The following is a 15857-nucleotide window of genomic DNA, read 5'->3' as shown; positions in this document are numbered from 1 at the left end:
TCTCGTGTTGGTAAAGGTGTGGCCAGCAAGGTCCCTGTCGCCAGGCATCTCTGGCTCACAGGGTTGCAGCAGCTCTGTTGTACAATCAGAAACAGTTTAGATGGTTTTGGGGTGGTTTTCTCTCTCTGTCTGTTTAATGGCTGGCTGTTATATCACACGTCGCCGGTTAATGATCCTCAGCACTGCCCCCCTGCCTCTTTCTCACTCATTTCTCTCTCTCCCCATCCCCCATTTCTGTCTCTTCTCTCTTTCTCTCTCTCTCTGTGTTTTATATGGTATTGACTACATGGCGGTCTCCGTGAGGCCCCCAGATGCCACAGATTCCGTTCTGAAGTGAACGTTTGTATAAAAGTGGCAGTTGAAGGCGTGAGTTCCCCCCCACCTCACCCCCCCCCCCCCCAACGCTAATGGGCCTAACCTCCGGGGGAACTCGCCAGCTAGGGCACTGACCTCCGGGGGAAGCCAATTCTAGGGCACTGTTAGCATTAGTTTGTTAATGCTAACTTTTAATACAGCTAACTACTTTATGCTAACTGTCACAAGATTCTCGTGGGATAATGTCCGTCATAGAGTTTTTGGTTGAAGTCTGTGCATGTGCACCATGAATTGGAGGCTGTCGTTTGAGGTATTGATTTATGTCCTGTGACCTCGCCCCTTGTCTGACCACAGGAGTACATAATGGTCGAACAAGCAGGAGGGACAAAAGCAGAGTGTGCCCTGGTCACCCAGCTGTTGGGGTGGGGGGGGGGTCTCACCCAGCAGTATGGGGAGCAGTACAAGCTTTTCCCATGGCAAGGCGCAATGGGGCAGCCAACTGACCCCGATGACCCCCTGTCTCCTGTCCCCAGGGTCCTCTGCGGTCCCCCCGCCTGCTGGAGCTAGTGCTACCATTCTCTCTAATCCCACGCTGATTAATAGGTTTTTAATCATGGAGGAAGGGGGTGGTGTATGAGACACACTAACTGCACCATATGTTTGTGTGCATGTGTCCAACGCAAAGTTTAGAATGATGGAATTAGATTTATAGTAGCGATTAACGTTTGTCCACTTCTGGTCTTGAATCGATCTTGTTTTATGATTTTATTATTCTCCAGCCCTTGATCGCTATACCTGTGCCCCGGTGTTTGGTCACACACCTTTCTCAGTGTGCCTGGAGTGGATTTTTCACTGTATGAAAAATGCATGGGAATTTCATATGGGAACATAAATGTCCTGTTCCATAATAAAATCTCAAAAGATTTATTTCTTGCTCAAATTTAACTAAAGATAGTTATTTACAAATAATCTAGAACGACAAGAATAGAATGTCATGTTGGATGTATTTTTTTCCCTCTGCTGTGTTGTTGTAGTAAATATGGATATTAGGAACATATAATAATCCAAGCTCAGTCAGCCCTACCTGAGTGCCTAAAGAAATGCCCCCAGCTGCCCTGCGTATCTATGGTTTTATCCCAGTATCAGCCTTACGTCAGCCCCTGACGACCCTCCTCCACATGCTTCCCTGCAAAGAGATGCGAAGGCCAGTTTGTTGCATAATTTAGCCATCTCTGCGGTAACGGGGGCTGGGGGCTCGTGGTGCAAGTGAGGAAATCGATGGGGCTTGCGCAAGAGAGGACAATTGGCCTCATTTGTCCCTCATCAATGATGGATGGAGCAGGGAGCAGGAAAAAGACTGCAAATGATGAGGCCCCGCCCCCATCCCGAGACACCCCGGCTGCCAGAACAGGGTGTTTTAATCTGCAAGGTAGACTGTAGATGTGTGAACCAGAAATGGCTGAGGTCGCGACAGCCCTTGCGGTTTCCACAGAGTAGGTGTTCCTGTTCGAGTGTGTCGCAGGTGTGTCTTCTGACCTAGTTGCGATGCCTCCAATGCCGAGCGCTCGCGCCGAGATGCAGCCGCGCCACACGTCGTTTTTCCAGTCGGGCGTGCTCCTCGGCACCCCACCCCACCCCACACGACAAGCTACGTCTGTCATCCGTGCACCGGTGCAGAGGCATCCTTTGCAGACACCTACCAGAGGCCTGACCTCTGCATGAATGAACTGGAAGGGTGCAGCTGATTCAGAACATGAGACAGCATGTGAAGGCACTCTGAACTACTGCTAACTCAGCATTGAGCGTTGATGTTTCTCTCTTTTTTCCAGTATAAAATTTCAGCATTCAGTATTTTTATTAAGGGGTTTTGGTACGATGATGTACCAGCTGGTTCCAGTTTTTGGTACTGACAGGTTATTTTAGGGTTGCTTTTTGCTGGTTATTTCAGGGTTAGGCTTGGTTTTTGGTGGTGAGGGGTTATTTTAGTGTTGGGGTTAGCTTATGCAGCTTTGACATCACGTTGCACTGGCCCTTTAGTTTTCCCGCAGCCAGTCAGGATTACGGGATCATTTTATTTTCTTAGGCCGAGCCTTTCGGAGGTCGTCCAGCAGCACCTGTGCACTGCAAGTAACAGTTTTTGGTTTTGGAGGCAGACGCATCATTAGCACGTGCCTCACTCCACTGCTTCGCAACGCCTACCCGCCTCCATAGCGGGGGCGGAGCCTTCGTCTCCGAGACCAGCTTGGCGCCCTTGTTCTGCGGGGCCCACCCACCGAGCGCATCGCTCTCAGATGTTTCTAGAAAAGCGATGTTTAGAAGCACACACCCACGTGCAGTCCCAGGCTTGGAGAGAGAGAGGGGTTCACTGATCTGTGAAGATTATCCAAGTGCGTGCTTGCTGTGCGCGTGCTTTTTACAGTTGTTTGTATGTATGGTGGTAATACCTGCACTGCGTGCTTGTCTCTTATAGACACGGTATTGGCCTGCAGCCTGTCCAATTCTGCCCCTGACATTCACTTGCTGGAGATTCCTCACAGCCAGAAATAGAGGTATTGAATGCAGGAAGATGATGGCAGAGGGGGGAGGGGCGTTGGGAGGGCGGTGTGAACTCGGTGGGGGTTAGAACTGAGGAGTATTGCTGTGTTTCAACACTGCCCTGCCCCACCCAAGGCAAGCATGCCAGAATTAAAGAGTTAACTCTTCAAACAGCAGAGCGCTCAGTGTCTGTGTGGCTCTGCACAATTGCCAGCCAGCTTCTATAATTCTGGGATTCCAGGTTCAGGCTGTTGCCGTAACAACACACGTCCAGTCTGCTTGCTTCCGTAACACTGAGTAGCCGTTAGCATGTGGATGTCTGGTTAGCCATATGTGTCCGATATCTCCACTCCATGTAGAAAAGTCCAACACATGTAATGTATTCATTTTCTCTAGTCAGAAAATAAGCTTGCGCCCATGTTTACATCAGCTAGTAAACATGTGGTCCTCAACCAGCATTCCTCGCCAGTCGGATCGGCTGACGGGCAGGGAGCTAGCTGGCGTTTTCAGTCTGACTCGGTTACGTTGCTTCTTGAAATGGGAGCAATTGAGTGTGGTGAATGATGGGATGGTTAACTGCGGAGCACAGGTATGTGCTGTTGCAACGCCTCCATCAGTTGTCATGCCGTTGCCATGCAAATAAAATACCTGAATGCTTAGAGATCTCAAAAGTTGTTGTTGTTGTTGTTGTTGGTGTTGTTTTTTAAACTCTCCCACACTCCTCCTCTGCTGCGTTTTAAATAGTGTCCTGCTACCATGTGGCTGCATACTTCTCCTGAGTCTCGCGCTTTACGAGAAGAGGGAATCTTTCGCTATATCCCAGTCCCAGCTGTTCATTCAAGCTGTCCGATACATTTGGGCGCGGGGGGCTTGCAGAGAGAGCAAGGACCCCATGGAATGGAATGGAATGGTCCACGCGCTTGTTACCAGGGCGAACGTGGTCATTTGGCACACGTGCACTACCCAGTCCTTCAACGCTGGTGCCACTTTCAGATACTCAAAGCGCAGTTCTTATTGCTCACATCGCATCATTCAAATCTATATTAAAAAGTACCATACTGGTTTCACCTGCTCATTTAATCTCTCTGGGAGATGCTCTGGCAAAAAGAACCCTGACAAATGGACTTCCTTTTGAAGAATGTCAATGATCCCACGTCCGTGCTGGCCCGCACCTCACCATGTGCGTGTTCCGTTCGTGTGAAGCTCGGGCTGCCCCCGGTTGGACCGAACCGGCCCCTGGCTCGCCGGCGGCGCTGGTAGTCTAGCGTGGCCCGGCTACCCCCCTGCTGTGTGTGATCCGGAGGTAGGGTGACGCTGATTGCTGGATGTGGTATACCCCTCTCGCCCACCTGTCCCATGTCTTCTCAACTTCCCTGGATTTCATACGTTTCATTCTCTCTCTCTCTCGTGCTCTCTCTCTGACCCCGAGACACCTCCCCCGGGATGGCTCAGAGTAGGCCTGCATGTCTCGTGCGCCACATTGGCAGGCCTCCAGTCCAGTGGCTGCTTTTCTGGAAGCACTACAGGCTTGCCTGCGGTGCGGGTGGGTTGGTGGGTGGGGGCCTCGGCAGCCTGGTTTGGCCCGGGGCCACCAGCTACTGAGCAGACGAAAGAAGGAAATGTTTCATTCCATTGGCTTCGTGTGACATCGACCCTGTCGTGCTGCCAGCCTTGCTGAGTGTGCCAAGAGCTCCCATGGAAACGAAGCTGCTGACTCAGAGTGGGAGCGCAGCGATGTGTGTGTGTGTGTGTGTGTGTGTGTGTGTGTGTGTGTGTGTGTGGGGGGGGCTGGTCATATCGATGTTGAGCGGAATGACGCATTTTTCACCAAACACAAAAGTGAAATGCTTGTGGAGTGATGTCACCCAATGCACAGTTCATAGTAAAAAAAACAAACAAACAAACAAAAAACATTCCTGTTTCAGCGGTGTCTCGGCTCATCAGAACTGCGTTGAGCCAGTGTGCCCGGGACACTGTGCTTGTGCCTGGCTGAAGAGGGATGGCTCATTTGGCACTGGTGGCACTGGGACACAGTCCGAGTGGGACTGGGAGGAGGAAAAGGTTGTCCTGTGCTGAAATGATCGCAAAAATGTGCTCCCTTTTCAACAACACTTTAATAAAGTTAGAAGACAGGAACTGCTGGTTTAACGTGCGTGCGTGTGTGCGGTTTGGGGATGCGGGGGAGGTGGCATCTACCCACGCACTAGCATGCACAGGTGTGTGAATGTCTGTGGGTGTATGTTTGGGGGGCTGTTTGAATCTGTTTGTTCTGAACAGAAATTTCACTGCGTTTGGTCACAGCGGTGTCCAGAGGCACTGCATTCTTCACACAGAAACATTTTTGAATTTCTGTTAACATCAAACGTACAGCCCTTTTCAGTGGTTGAGTTTGTCGATAGATTCTTTCCTCGCTCTGGAGCGTTTCAGCGTGGGTATAGTAGGCCCACCTGTGCTGCCGGTCTCCAGAATCTTCTCAGTCAGTAGCCTCTGGTAAATCGGTGGTGAATTTTGTCTCCTACCGAGGAACTTTGCTGCTTGGCCTTTGGAGTAAGTTTTAGTGGTAATGTTTAGAGACTTCAGTATGTCTGGTTTTTCCTCAGTGCTGGGTTTGGGTGTGGTGGTTTTGTTTTTCTTTTTTTCTTTAGATAGCTGAGAGACACACACAATGTATACCCCTTTGTGAAGAGGAGGCCCTCTTCCAGGAAGAGGTGTAATGTACCTTAGCCCTTGACAAACAGATGCTGGGCTCCCAAGATGGGTCAGTGCCATCAGTTCTAATGCTAATATTGATGAAGGTTTCCGTTTGCGTTTAGCAGACACTGTTCTCCACAGCAGCGAAAAAATAGCTTCAATATCCAGATTTCGACATCTGTAGCAGTCTCCTAAATAACTACAGTGTCATAATATCTGTTTTTAAATGTAATGATTTTTATTTTATTTTGCAACCTCAGGTACATCATAGATTTTTAGATCTGAGAACGTCTTCTTGAAGACTGCTCAAAGAAATGTCCTGTTGTACTTTGTGCGCGTAGTGTAAGATGCGGGGCTGCATTGAGAGTCAAAGCTGTGGTGTGTTGAATGGTGTGCTTTGACTTTCAGACTGATTAACGACATGAAATGGTAGGGTTTGTTTGTGAAGCGTTTTAATGAAGCATCGTTTTTTTCCTGTGTGTGTGTGTGAGTGAGAAGGGATAGTAAAACTGGTTAACCCCTTTCTCCTCTTTTCTTTTGGACCGCTCTGAAGGACCCCTGTCCGTCGGAACGTCCTGTAGTGCACAAGGTTTTCCTCTTTGGGAATGCTGTGCACTACCCTGCAGTGTTTACATATTTTACAAATTGTATATATAGTACACAGTGTGGCATTTATGGTCATGTATGTATATGCTGAAAATGGTTACATAAGCACACTGTCCTGTTCCTGTCCGCTACTCCTGTGGCTGTAGTATAAAAGTAGAACTCTATACGGAGGCTCACGTGCACGTCCACATGTGCACTGCTCACATTTACTGCCTTGGCCTATGTTTTGGGGTTTTGGTTTTTTTTTTTTTCTCATCGTAACAGTGGGGGTACTTTTAAGTTGGTTTTCATCAAAGAAGCCACAGACCTGAGGTGAAAATGTTAAATAGAAAATGTAATAATATAATAAATAAATAATTTCGACGCTCGAATCGTATCGGAATCGAACCTCTTGATTATTCTATAGATGGCTGAGAATTTTCTCTTTGTATCTTGCTTACTTAAAGCATTTGACTTTTCTGCTGTAACAGACTTGGTGGTCTGCCTGGCAGGGCCAAAACCCCAAACACGCTTTCAGGGCCTGGATGAATGTGTATCCCCGCGGCCCCATGCCCATGGAGTGAGTCAGGGTCCCGCGCTGTGGCCCGGGGAGCTTTGGGTAGAAGGCTCCCTCTCCCTGCTCCGGAGTTACTGCTGTTAGGCCACCAGGCTAGGGGTCGGGGGTCGGCGGTCGGGGGTCGGAGTTTGTGTGTTTGTGTGAGGAGTGAGTGAGAGAGAGTGCTCGGGTGAGTGGGGGAAGGGCTATGGAATGTGGAATCTTGGTGAAAGAGGTTAGAACTGAGCAAATGTGGCGAGTTTATTTGGCCTGGTTGTGTTTATCTGGCTCTTGTTGGAGCTGTTTGAGAGAGCTCAACAACTGCCCCCCCCCCCCCCCTACTGGTTACTGGCTTTCTCTCCTTCTCTCTTCCCTTCGTTTTCCTCACAGCCTGACTCTTGTTCTCTCAATATCTGTCCAGCTGAAATGTAGCCGGGAGGTCGTGGGGTGTGAATCACTACAGCAAGAAGCTGCATGCAAGTCTGTACAACCCCTGTTTGAAAGCGCCCCCCCCCCCCCCCCAATACACACACACACACACACACACCATTCTCGGGCTCTTGCGTTCTCTCGCGTTTTTTTTTTTTTGTTTTGTTTTGTTTTTTTTTTTTTTTTTTTTTGACCAGGCTCACCATGAGGCCCTTGGTACCAGTTACGGGATAAAGGGTCTTGGCCCCCCGTCCTCTGTCACTCTATAAACTCTTCCATGGGGAACCCAATTAGGGCATAAAACCCCAGTAATCTGACCTGCACTAAAGACTACAACCCCCGCTGTGAGCGCCAGGCGGAGCAGAGGAGACCTGGGGCAGGGGCAGTCTGGCCCGCTACAGCCCTGGGGCAGGGGCCGTTTTTTCTCTCTCTCTCTCTCTCTCTCCTGTTTTTATCATTTCTACTGGATTTCAGATTATTCTCATGCATTTATATGTACAGACCATATAGTTTAGTGTAGTATTGTGTTTAAAAGAAGCACATAACCTGATATTAACTCTGGAGACTGAGCAGTCATGGTCATGCATGCGTTTAATAAACTGTCCTGTGGGGTTCTGCCCCGCGGTAGCCGGTCGTCACGTTTGACGGAGCCTGGCTGCGTTCCAGGAGCCTGCTCAGCTCTGGCCGTTTGGCCCTCGTGGCCCAGAAATAACCCCTCGCCCGATTACGTTACCACAACCTGTGCGTGCGTGCGTGCGTGCTCGCGTGCGCACTCCTGACAGACTCCCCGAGGAGTCCGCTGTCTGACGGGTAGTAATTTTACAGAAAAAGATTAGCGCAGCAAGGGAGAGGATTGGGGCACAATCCCAAGGCTATTATATTTTCTCTCTCTCTCTCTCTCTCTCTCTCTCTCTCTCTCACTGGGTGTTTTTAAGCCCTCTATTCCTGTCATTGCTGAATGGTGTTATTAAAGCCCCATTTGAAAGATGTGTGTGTGTGAGAGAGCAGAATGAGATGGTAAAAAAAGGGTGTGAACAGAAATCACAAAAACAATAAAAGCAGTTTTATTTTTAGATGCTTCTTCTTAATGTGTGAAAAGCACCCATAATTCCCAAAGGTTCCTTATGGTGGATTTGACTTTGGCCTTCGGAAGCACAGGGTGTTCCAAGTGCTGGAAGAGTCTGTGCATTGACAAAGGCAGGACCGGCTGGCCGAATGGTTGGGTGGGGGGTGTGTGTGGGAGGGGGTGCGTGCGCGCGAGGTGGTGTGTCTAGCCTGCAGTGCCAGTGACCGGGTGGTGGTGGTGGTGAGTGGAGTAGACAGGAGTGTTCGGGAGGCTCCTGCTGTCGAGTCATTATACACACTGCTGCTCGAGGCAGGACTGACCCTGTGGGGACAACCACACACAGGAAGACAGTGAGAGGAAGGGAGAGAGAGCAAAAGAGAGTCGGGCCCATTTAGCTTTGTCAGCAAAGAAGGCTAATAGTCATTCAGTGCAAAATAAGAACTTTACTGTGGTCATCTCTCTCTCTCTCTCACACACACACACACACACTTTTCCAGCTGTAAGCGGCATGAGGCAGTGTCCTGCTTCCCGCTTACTTTTGCACAAACCTGTGCAGGTGTCCATATGTACTTGGTTAGGCCCGCCTTCTTCGCTCCTACTTGTGACGTGGTAGTCAAAGCCCTGCCCCCTCTAAGGTCCAGAGGCTTTGACCCAGTGCAGTGCAGTGAGGCCACCTGAGTTAAGAGCCTGCTCACGTCTGGGGTGTCGGGGAATGACTCGTGTAAAAGCACCATGGCCGTTCCAGGCTGCCTGACTGCACCCGTCAGAGTTCCCGCTCAACACAACGTCTGCGTCACCAGAAGATGACAGCAACTCTCTACTTTCCTGAAGGCCCAGAGAAGAGGTCAAAATGAGAGAATTAATGCCCCGACACATTGAGTTTTGGCTTGAAGTGCATGCCATCAGGGTTCAGTAATATGCACTAGCAACCTTTCTGAAGTGGCATGTGGGAATCTGCCCAGTAGCTTGTAATGCAAATCCTATACCTGTTCCCAGTTTTTTTTTGTGTGTGTGTGTGTGTGTGTGTGTGTGTGTGTGTGTGTGTGGGGGGGGGGGGGGGGGGGTTGTTTTTTTTTCTTTGTTTGTTTGTTTTTTCCCCTCCAGGTTGGAGAGGAAATGTGGCTTGGTGTGTTCTGGAGGATGATTTAAAAAAAAAAATAAAAATAAATTTCCCCTCTGTGCCGTTCACAGGAACTTGTATGTAAAGAGAGGTGACCCATGGTCCTCTGCTCACACAAAGGCCTCACTGAGAAGCAGCAGGCAACTCGCTGAGCTGTTTCATACTTACTGTAATCCAGTGAGTCTCTCGCGCTCGAGCGATTTATGGTCCCAATAAAGCAGCAGCTCCAAAGCCTGGGGAGAGGAAGCTCAGCTAGTGCTGGTCTACCAGCTCTCTCTCACACACGCGCACACAGAGGATCAGACGGGTCCTGTTGGCCAGTGTGTGGTCTTCCTGTCTGGTAGATGAGGGCAGGGACTGTTTCCTCCAGGGCCACAGTTTGGAGAGATTCCTGGGGCGGGGATTGAGGGAGTCGGATAACGATGTAAACCCGGTCATGCCAATAAAGAACTAGAAAAATAAAATGGAATGAATACAGAGAGAGAAGGAGACAGACAGACAGAGCCACAGGGCAGTGGGAGCTCAGTGGTTAAGGTACTTGACTAGTAATCAGAAGGTTGCTAGTTCAAGCCCCACCACTGCCAGGCTTCCACTGTTGGGCCCCTGAGCACGACCCTTAATTGCTCAAGCTGTACTCAGTTATAATTGTAAGTCGCTTTGGATAAAAGTGTCAGCTAAATGCTGTAAATGTAAACAGACTTTCTAGAATATCAAGCAGGGAGTGTGGTTCTGTCCTGAACCTCCTGATGGTGACCTGTGACCTTTGCCCTGCGCACTGCTGGCCACGTGCTGTGCCCCTTTTGGTGCGGCTCTCCCACAACAGCAAGTCATTGACCTGCCAGTCAACATGTGACATCATCTGGCTCCTCCCACAGTCAGGCTTCGTGAAGTGGAAGAAAAACAACTCAGTGTTGCACGTTTGCAAGATGCGTGTGTATGTGTGCGTGCACGTGCATGAGGGATTTTTCATTTCCACATAGCCATATGACCCCTCGAAAATGAATTACTATACAATCTAACAAGATCTTTTATATCCTGTGACTTTCTGATTTTAATTTAGGAGTTGCAGGCATGTTGATCTGATGTGGATGACCTATAGGGACCAATGAATCTGTTGGTTAACCCTGATTTATATATATTCTCTCTCTCTCTCTCTCTCTCATCACAGTCCACCGATCCATACCTCCCCCTTTCGCGGTGCGGTGTGTGCTTATCTGCGCTGATAGGGTGGTCCACACATCGCCCCCTCGTTTGCTATAGCAGGTGATATGTGACTGGTGAGCACGTGGTACATTTCAACCACAGGCTGGGATTAAAGATTAACCCTGTCCGCGCCAGGCCGCTCTCCTGCAGTCTGGGTGGGTGCGTTTATGGAGGGTAGGCTAGGGCCTCCAGGCAGTGAAGGAAGCATCAAACGGGCTGTTAAATAAGCGGGAGAGAAATGATAGGGACGTCATGGAGGATATCGAGGGCAGGGCAAGGCTGGCAAGGCTGATCGCGGCACAGAAGGACCCACTGCTGATATGATTAGAATCTGACTTTTCTGGCCCAAACGCATGGGATGTGGTCCTGGGGTATGGGCAGATAGCCTCTTGGGTAAAATGCACTTCAGGTGGTTGATTGGTACACCCCCACACACCCAAACGCGTGCAGCCAATGCATATGTAAACATCTTTTAACAAGACGTCCCTCGGCGCAGATTAAACTGTTTACATTTACTCCTGAACTGCGTAACGTATATGAGCACACTGACTGTTTTTGTTTTTTGGATGGTTTCGGGGGGAGGGGGATGTGGTATTCTTCCCAGTGCTCACACTGTCTGAATGACTAAGCAGTCAGATGATCCCACCCGTGCCAGTCGGTCTAAGGCTTGTGGGGTTTCACTTCCCCTCATCGGTGTCCTAGAGCCTTTGTACTCCGTCATAAGCAGACCCTCCTCTCTGGCTCTTCCCGCCTTGACACGCGGAGGCTTGGTTTTTGTTCCCAAAACTTTATTGCTGCTTTGTTGGGCAGAAATTCCTCTCCGGAACATTCCGCGCACCTCCGGCCCTTATTTTCTTTTACTTTGCCTCCTGTGCGGCCACCCGCTATGAGCCCCTTCAAAGTGTGTGTGTGTGTGTGTGTGTGTGTGTGTGTGTGTGTGTGTGTGTGTGTGTGTGTGTGTGTGTGTAAGGAAGGGGACCACTTTTTGACCCTCACCCCCCACCTACCCCTGATCTTTCACAACAGCTCAGTCCATGAACTTGGACTCTCTAGGCTGCAGTTGCTTAAGGTTGAGATTCTGTGTGTGTGTGTGTATGTGTGTGTGTGTAGGGGTGGCTGCAGATGGCCCAGGTCAAAACGGGGGGAGGGTTAAGAGGTTGGACGGCTTTATTTACCGTTTCCTGGGACAAGACACCTGTGAGAGTGGATCTGAAACACGTGTGTTTATGCGCCAGTGTTCTGTGTATGTGCTCGAATGGATTGTGGTCGTTTTGAAGGTTGAGTCTGGAAATGAAGTTTGTTTTAAACTGAAGGTGCATCTGAATTGTGTTTACTCATGTATGAGGGCGATGATGATGACGACACTCTCCTCTTTGCAGAATGGCAGTGGTGTGTGGACTGAGGAGTCGGACGGTAGCAGAGGAAGAGGAGAGGCCTCCAGAGACTTCGCCAAGGTGAGGTGGTCTCCTCAAACCCCTCCAGCATCGGGCCCCTGAAGCTCACTAGAGCTTCTCAGAGGTTTAACTGAGCCGCGCGCTCATCTGTTTAGTAATCGGTCGTCCATCTTTCAGATCTTCCCAGAGACTTAGACCTTCCACACATGCAGCATGCTTGTATCTGATTGTAAGCTGTCCTTTCTGTCTCACGCTCTAGCTGTACGAGTTGGACAGTGACCCGAACAGAAAAGAGTTTCTGGATGATCTCTTCACGTTCATGCAGAAGAGAGGTAAGGGACACACTTCGCTCACTTCTGTCCACTGATGGCCCACAGCTGGTGAGCTTTGAATCGCTGGTGAGCTTCGATTTCTTTAGCCTTGGTTCGTTGTTGAGCTCCGGCTCTGTGCAGGTGTGTGTATGTGTGTGTGCGTGTGCGTGTGCATGCGTGCTGGTGGCTGTTATTTAGTTTCAGGGACCTGAGCTGCTGATGTCAGAACTTCTCACCCTTTGTGGACCCAGAAATCCTTCACAGGCCATTTGGTGTCTAGTCAGGAGATGGTATTGCACAATGAAAACACTTGCACGATCTCTCTATCTCGGCTTTATTCCCCTGTGGAGCACACGTCAGGGTACAGTATCACTCCCTATAAATCAGTGCCCTGGTGCTACAGGGAGTGAGAGCTAGTCTCAGGTTAGTCTTCATGTTCTCTGATGTCACTGCCTATGATGTGCAAGCGTTTTGGCAGCAGAGGGCCAAGTTGCTGCTCAGGTTTCACAGAAGCCGGAGTGGGCTGAACCCGTGGGCTGCCTTGGTGGGCTGCCTCCAGTGTGGTAGAGGCAGCCTACTGTGGACACTCCCACCTGCACCTCCTCACAGCTTGGACAACCAAACCCCCTCCTTTTGCTCTGTGGACATCTGTTTAACACATCGCCAGAACCTGTGGGTGGGTGTGTGGGTTTTCTGGAAGCTCCATCCTGGACAGGTTCAGTGAGTGTGCATGTTTTTGTTTTGTTTTCATGGCTTGTATTAAAACTTCAGTGATTTCCCACACATGTCTGAGCACAAACCTGAAAAGCAGGTTTGACTGTTTGGTGTGAGCTGAATGCGTCGAATCTCACATGCCACATTACTTTTAGGTATGGTCTTGGGCAGAATAATACAGGGAAAGCTTTAACCAGAGACATCGTTGTGTACTTTCTCACATGTCAGTGTTTTATAGCAGTGACGTTGTAATGGGTTGTTTAGTCTGACCTGGGCAGCCCTAGTGTAGTGTGATGCTTGTAGCAGCCTTAGGGAAGCCAGTGATCCGAACTCAATCCCCTTCTGTGTGGTATAAGTGCTAATAGTGTTTGGAATGAGCTGGTGTGTTATGGAGTGGCAACATTAGCATCAGGTAGCTATTCTTAACGCTAATGGATGGAGGTGGATACCCGAGTGTTGCCCTCATGGGCTGGTAAGTTTGTTGATGTAGAAGTTGGCCATCAGGCCAGGGTGAGTATCTGGTGGGGTGTGTTTGAAGTGTGACAAGTTAGGCAAGGACATTGTGTGTGTGTGTGTGCTCTCACTCCTCCACTGCATTGAGTAACAGAAAAATGAGTTTGAGAAAAGCAGGTGGGGTGGTAGTGGTGCTGATGGTTTTGTTTTTGGAGGGCAGTGGGTATGGCCGTGGGTAGTGGTAGCTCAGCAGTTAAGGTACTGAATTAGTAATCAGAAGGTTGCTGGTTCAAGCCCCACTGCTTCCCACCGTTGGTCCTCTGAGCAAGACCCTTAACCTTCAATTACTCAAGTTGTGTTCTGACATTAACTACAAGTGGCTTTGGATAAAAGTGACAGCTAAACACCATAAATGTGCATGTGGGTGTGGACTGCGTTGAGCACTGGCTATTTTAATATCCCTTTCCTTTATCATTTTAAAATCATTTTCTTTTTACCCAGAAACGTTCAGTTCCTTGCTCACCCTTGCCGGCTTTCGCGCGTGAAGAGATGCACGCTAACTGAGTGATCTGCATCCGTTTCTCTTCCCGGCTCGTCACGGTCTCCCTCTCCTTGGAAGGTTCCCACCCTCCGCTGCACGGAGCCACGTGTCCTGGGCGAGCGTGCGGCAGGCTGCTCTGCTGTCGGTGTGGAGAGTTCAGGCATCTTGCTGTTGCTCCGAGCTCTTCCCGAAAGCGTTAAACGATCCCCGCTTACTCGCTCTTTTGATGCCTCCTCTTGCTTCTCTTCCACCCTCATTGTTTAGTGCTTTCGTTCATGTTACCTGATATAGGGTACCACTCTTCTATTGTTTCATGCTCTCCTTTCATTCTGTAATTCATCTCTCTCTCTCTCTCTCTCTCTCTCTCTCTCTCTCTCTCTCTCGTTTGTGTCTTTCTCTTTCCCCTCAGGCTTCAATCACAGTGAACAAATTGCTTGGCCAGCTTCCTGCTCTGTGTGTGGGTGTGTGTGTTGGAGGATGTAAGGCATCTCACTGTTGGGAGAAATGCCCCATGGTGTCTAGGAATGTCCTGTCTCTGTCTTTTCGGAAACGAGGCCAAAAGAAGGAAAGTTGTTAGAGAATCTCACTTCTGTCCTGAGTGCATAAATGGAAGGAAGGGTGTGTGTGTGAGAGAGAGTGTGAGTGAGTGAGATCAGGGCAGTGGAATTTCACCAGCTGTCTTAAACAGTCTCTTTGGGGCCATAGATGGGGCCCCCTGTGTAGACATGCGCTTAACCTGGGCCTGAGCTTACCTCCCGGCTAACTAGCCCCCCACTGCTCCTCTCCCACCCCCCACCTCCCAGCTGTGTGAACAGCCAGCTGACCAGTATAGATGTAAAGCAAACGGTGTGGCAGTTGGTTTGTTTTTTCCCAGATAGGAGTGGAATGCACGCTTTCTCTTGCACGCACGTGTTCTTGTGTGCTCTCTTGCTCGCTCTCTCTCTCTCTCTCTCTCTCTCTCTCTCTCTCTCTCTCTCTCTCTCTCTCTCTCTCTTCAGTGGACAGGAGAAGACAGTGAGATGTGAGGCTTGTCTGTGCTGTCCAGTTGAGATGATGAATGCTTCCCTCGTCACTTTGACAGACAGGGCCCCCGAGTGGGAGACGTCTGTTTAAAACATCAGGAGTCGGGGGGGGGGGTGGAAGGGGACTGTGTGTGTGTGTGAGTCTGTCTGTCTGGTGGCAAAAAAGGAGAATACGCAGATAGGTGGGGTGAGGGTGGAGAACAGACACGTGGAGAACAGACAAAACCAAGTAGCACTGTTGGTGGTTTGGTGCAGTGGGAGTTGTAGTGAGGTCACTTCCTCCCTGCACGGTGCCTACGTAGTACACACCAGCACCCGCGCACGGCCTCCGGAGCATGCTCTCCAAGCGCCACGGAGCGAAGCGCCCACGCTGGCACACTGAGGAGCCACGTGGCTCCCTCGTACCTCAGGTGACGCGGGCTGCATTTGGGCAGGTCGCTGTGCGAGACCTTGGCAGGAGTCTCCGGGACTGGACCTTTTTTGTAATTCAAGTGTGCCCAAATGGGCAGTTCTGAGTGGGTGTGGGGGGTGGGTGTGGTCTCTCTGATGGGGAGGGGTTGGATTAGGGGGCCCCCCCCTCCCATCCCTCATGGTGATTAATGAGGTTGTAAAACGCCGGACCCTCCCTAATCTACTGCAGCAGTCCTGAGCAACTCCAGACCAGAGAGGGCGAGATGAAAAGAGCATATGGAGTGGAGATGGAGGGGATATGTAGATGGAGACCGGGGTGGGTGGAGGGGGAGGGGTGGTGCTGCCAGCTTTCAGACAACGAGACGACGGCTTTCCTTTGTTCGGGAAGAGGGCTTCTCCAGGAACGGAGTGGAACGGTTGGAGCTGAAGCTCCGGAAATCAAAGGGCTGTTGGAGTGACGTGTTTGTGTCTGCGGAGGGATCAAAGACGAGAGACGTTACTGCCGTGGAGA

The 15857-nt window shown here is 50.1% G+C and overlaps 1 protein-coding gene across 1 annotated transcript in view; it reads left to right on the top strand.

Annotated features, from left to right (window-relative positions):
• Window positions 1-15857, top strand: part of LOC113591534 (AT-rich interactive domain-containing protein 3B-like) — a 29948-nt gene that overhangs the window by 3134 nt on the left and 10957 nt on the right. The window contains exons 3-4 of the mRNA XM_027032066.2: window positions 11880-11954; window positions 12154-12226. Of these exons, the coding sequence (XP_026887867.2) occupies window positions 11880-11954; window positions 12154-12226 (148 nt within the window). The remainder of the gene's footprint in view (window positions 1-11879; window positions 11955-12153; window positions 12227-15857) is intronic.

This window comes from Electrophorus electricus, chromosome 4, assembly GCF_013358815.1.
Source record: "Electrophorus electricus isolate fEleEle1 chromosome 4, fEleEle1.pri, whole genome shotgun sequence".
Taxonomy (NCBI): Eukaryota; Metazoa; Chordata; class Actinopteri; order Gymnotiformes; family Gymnotidae; genus Electrophorus; species Electrophorus electricus.
Note: the sequence above shows the minus strand (reverse complement) of the source record. Positions and strands in the feature narration are given on the sequence as shown.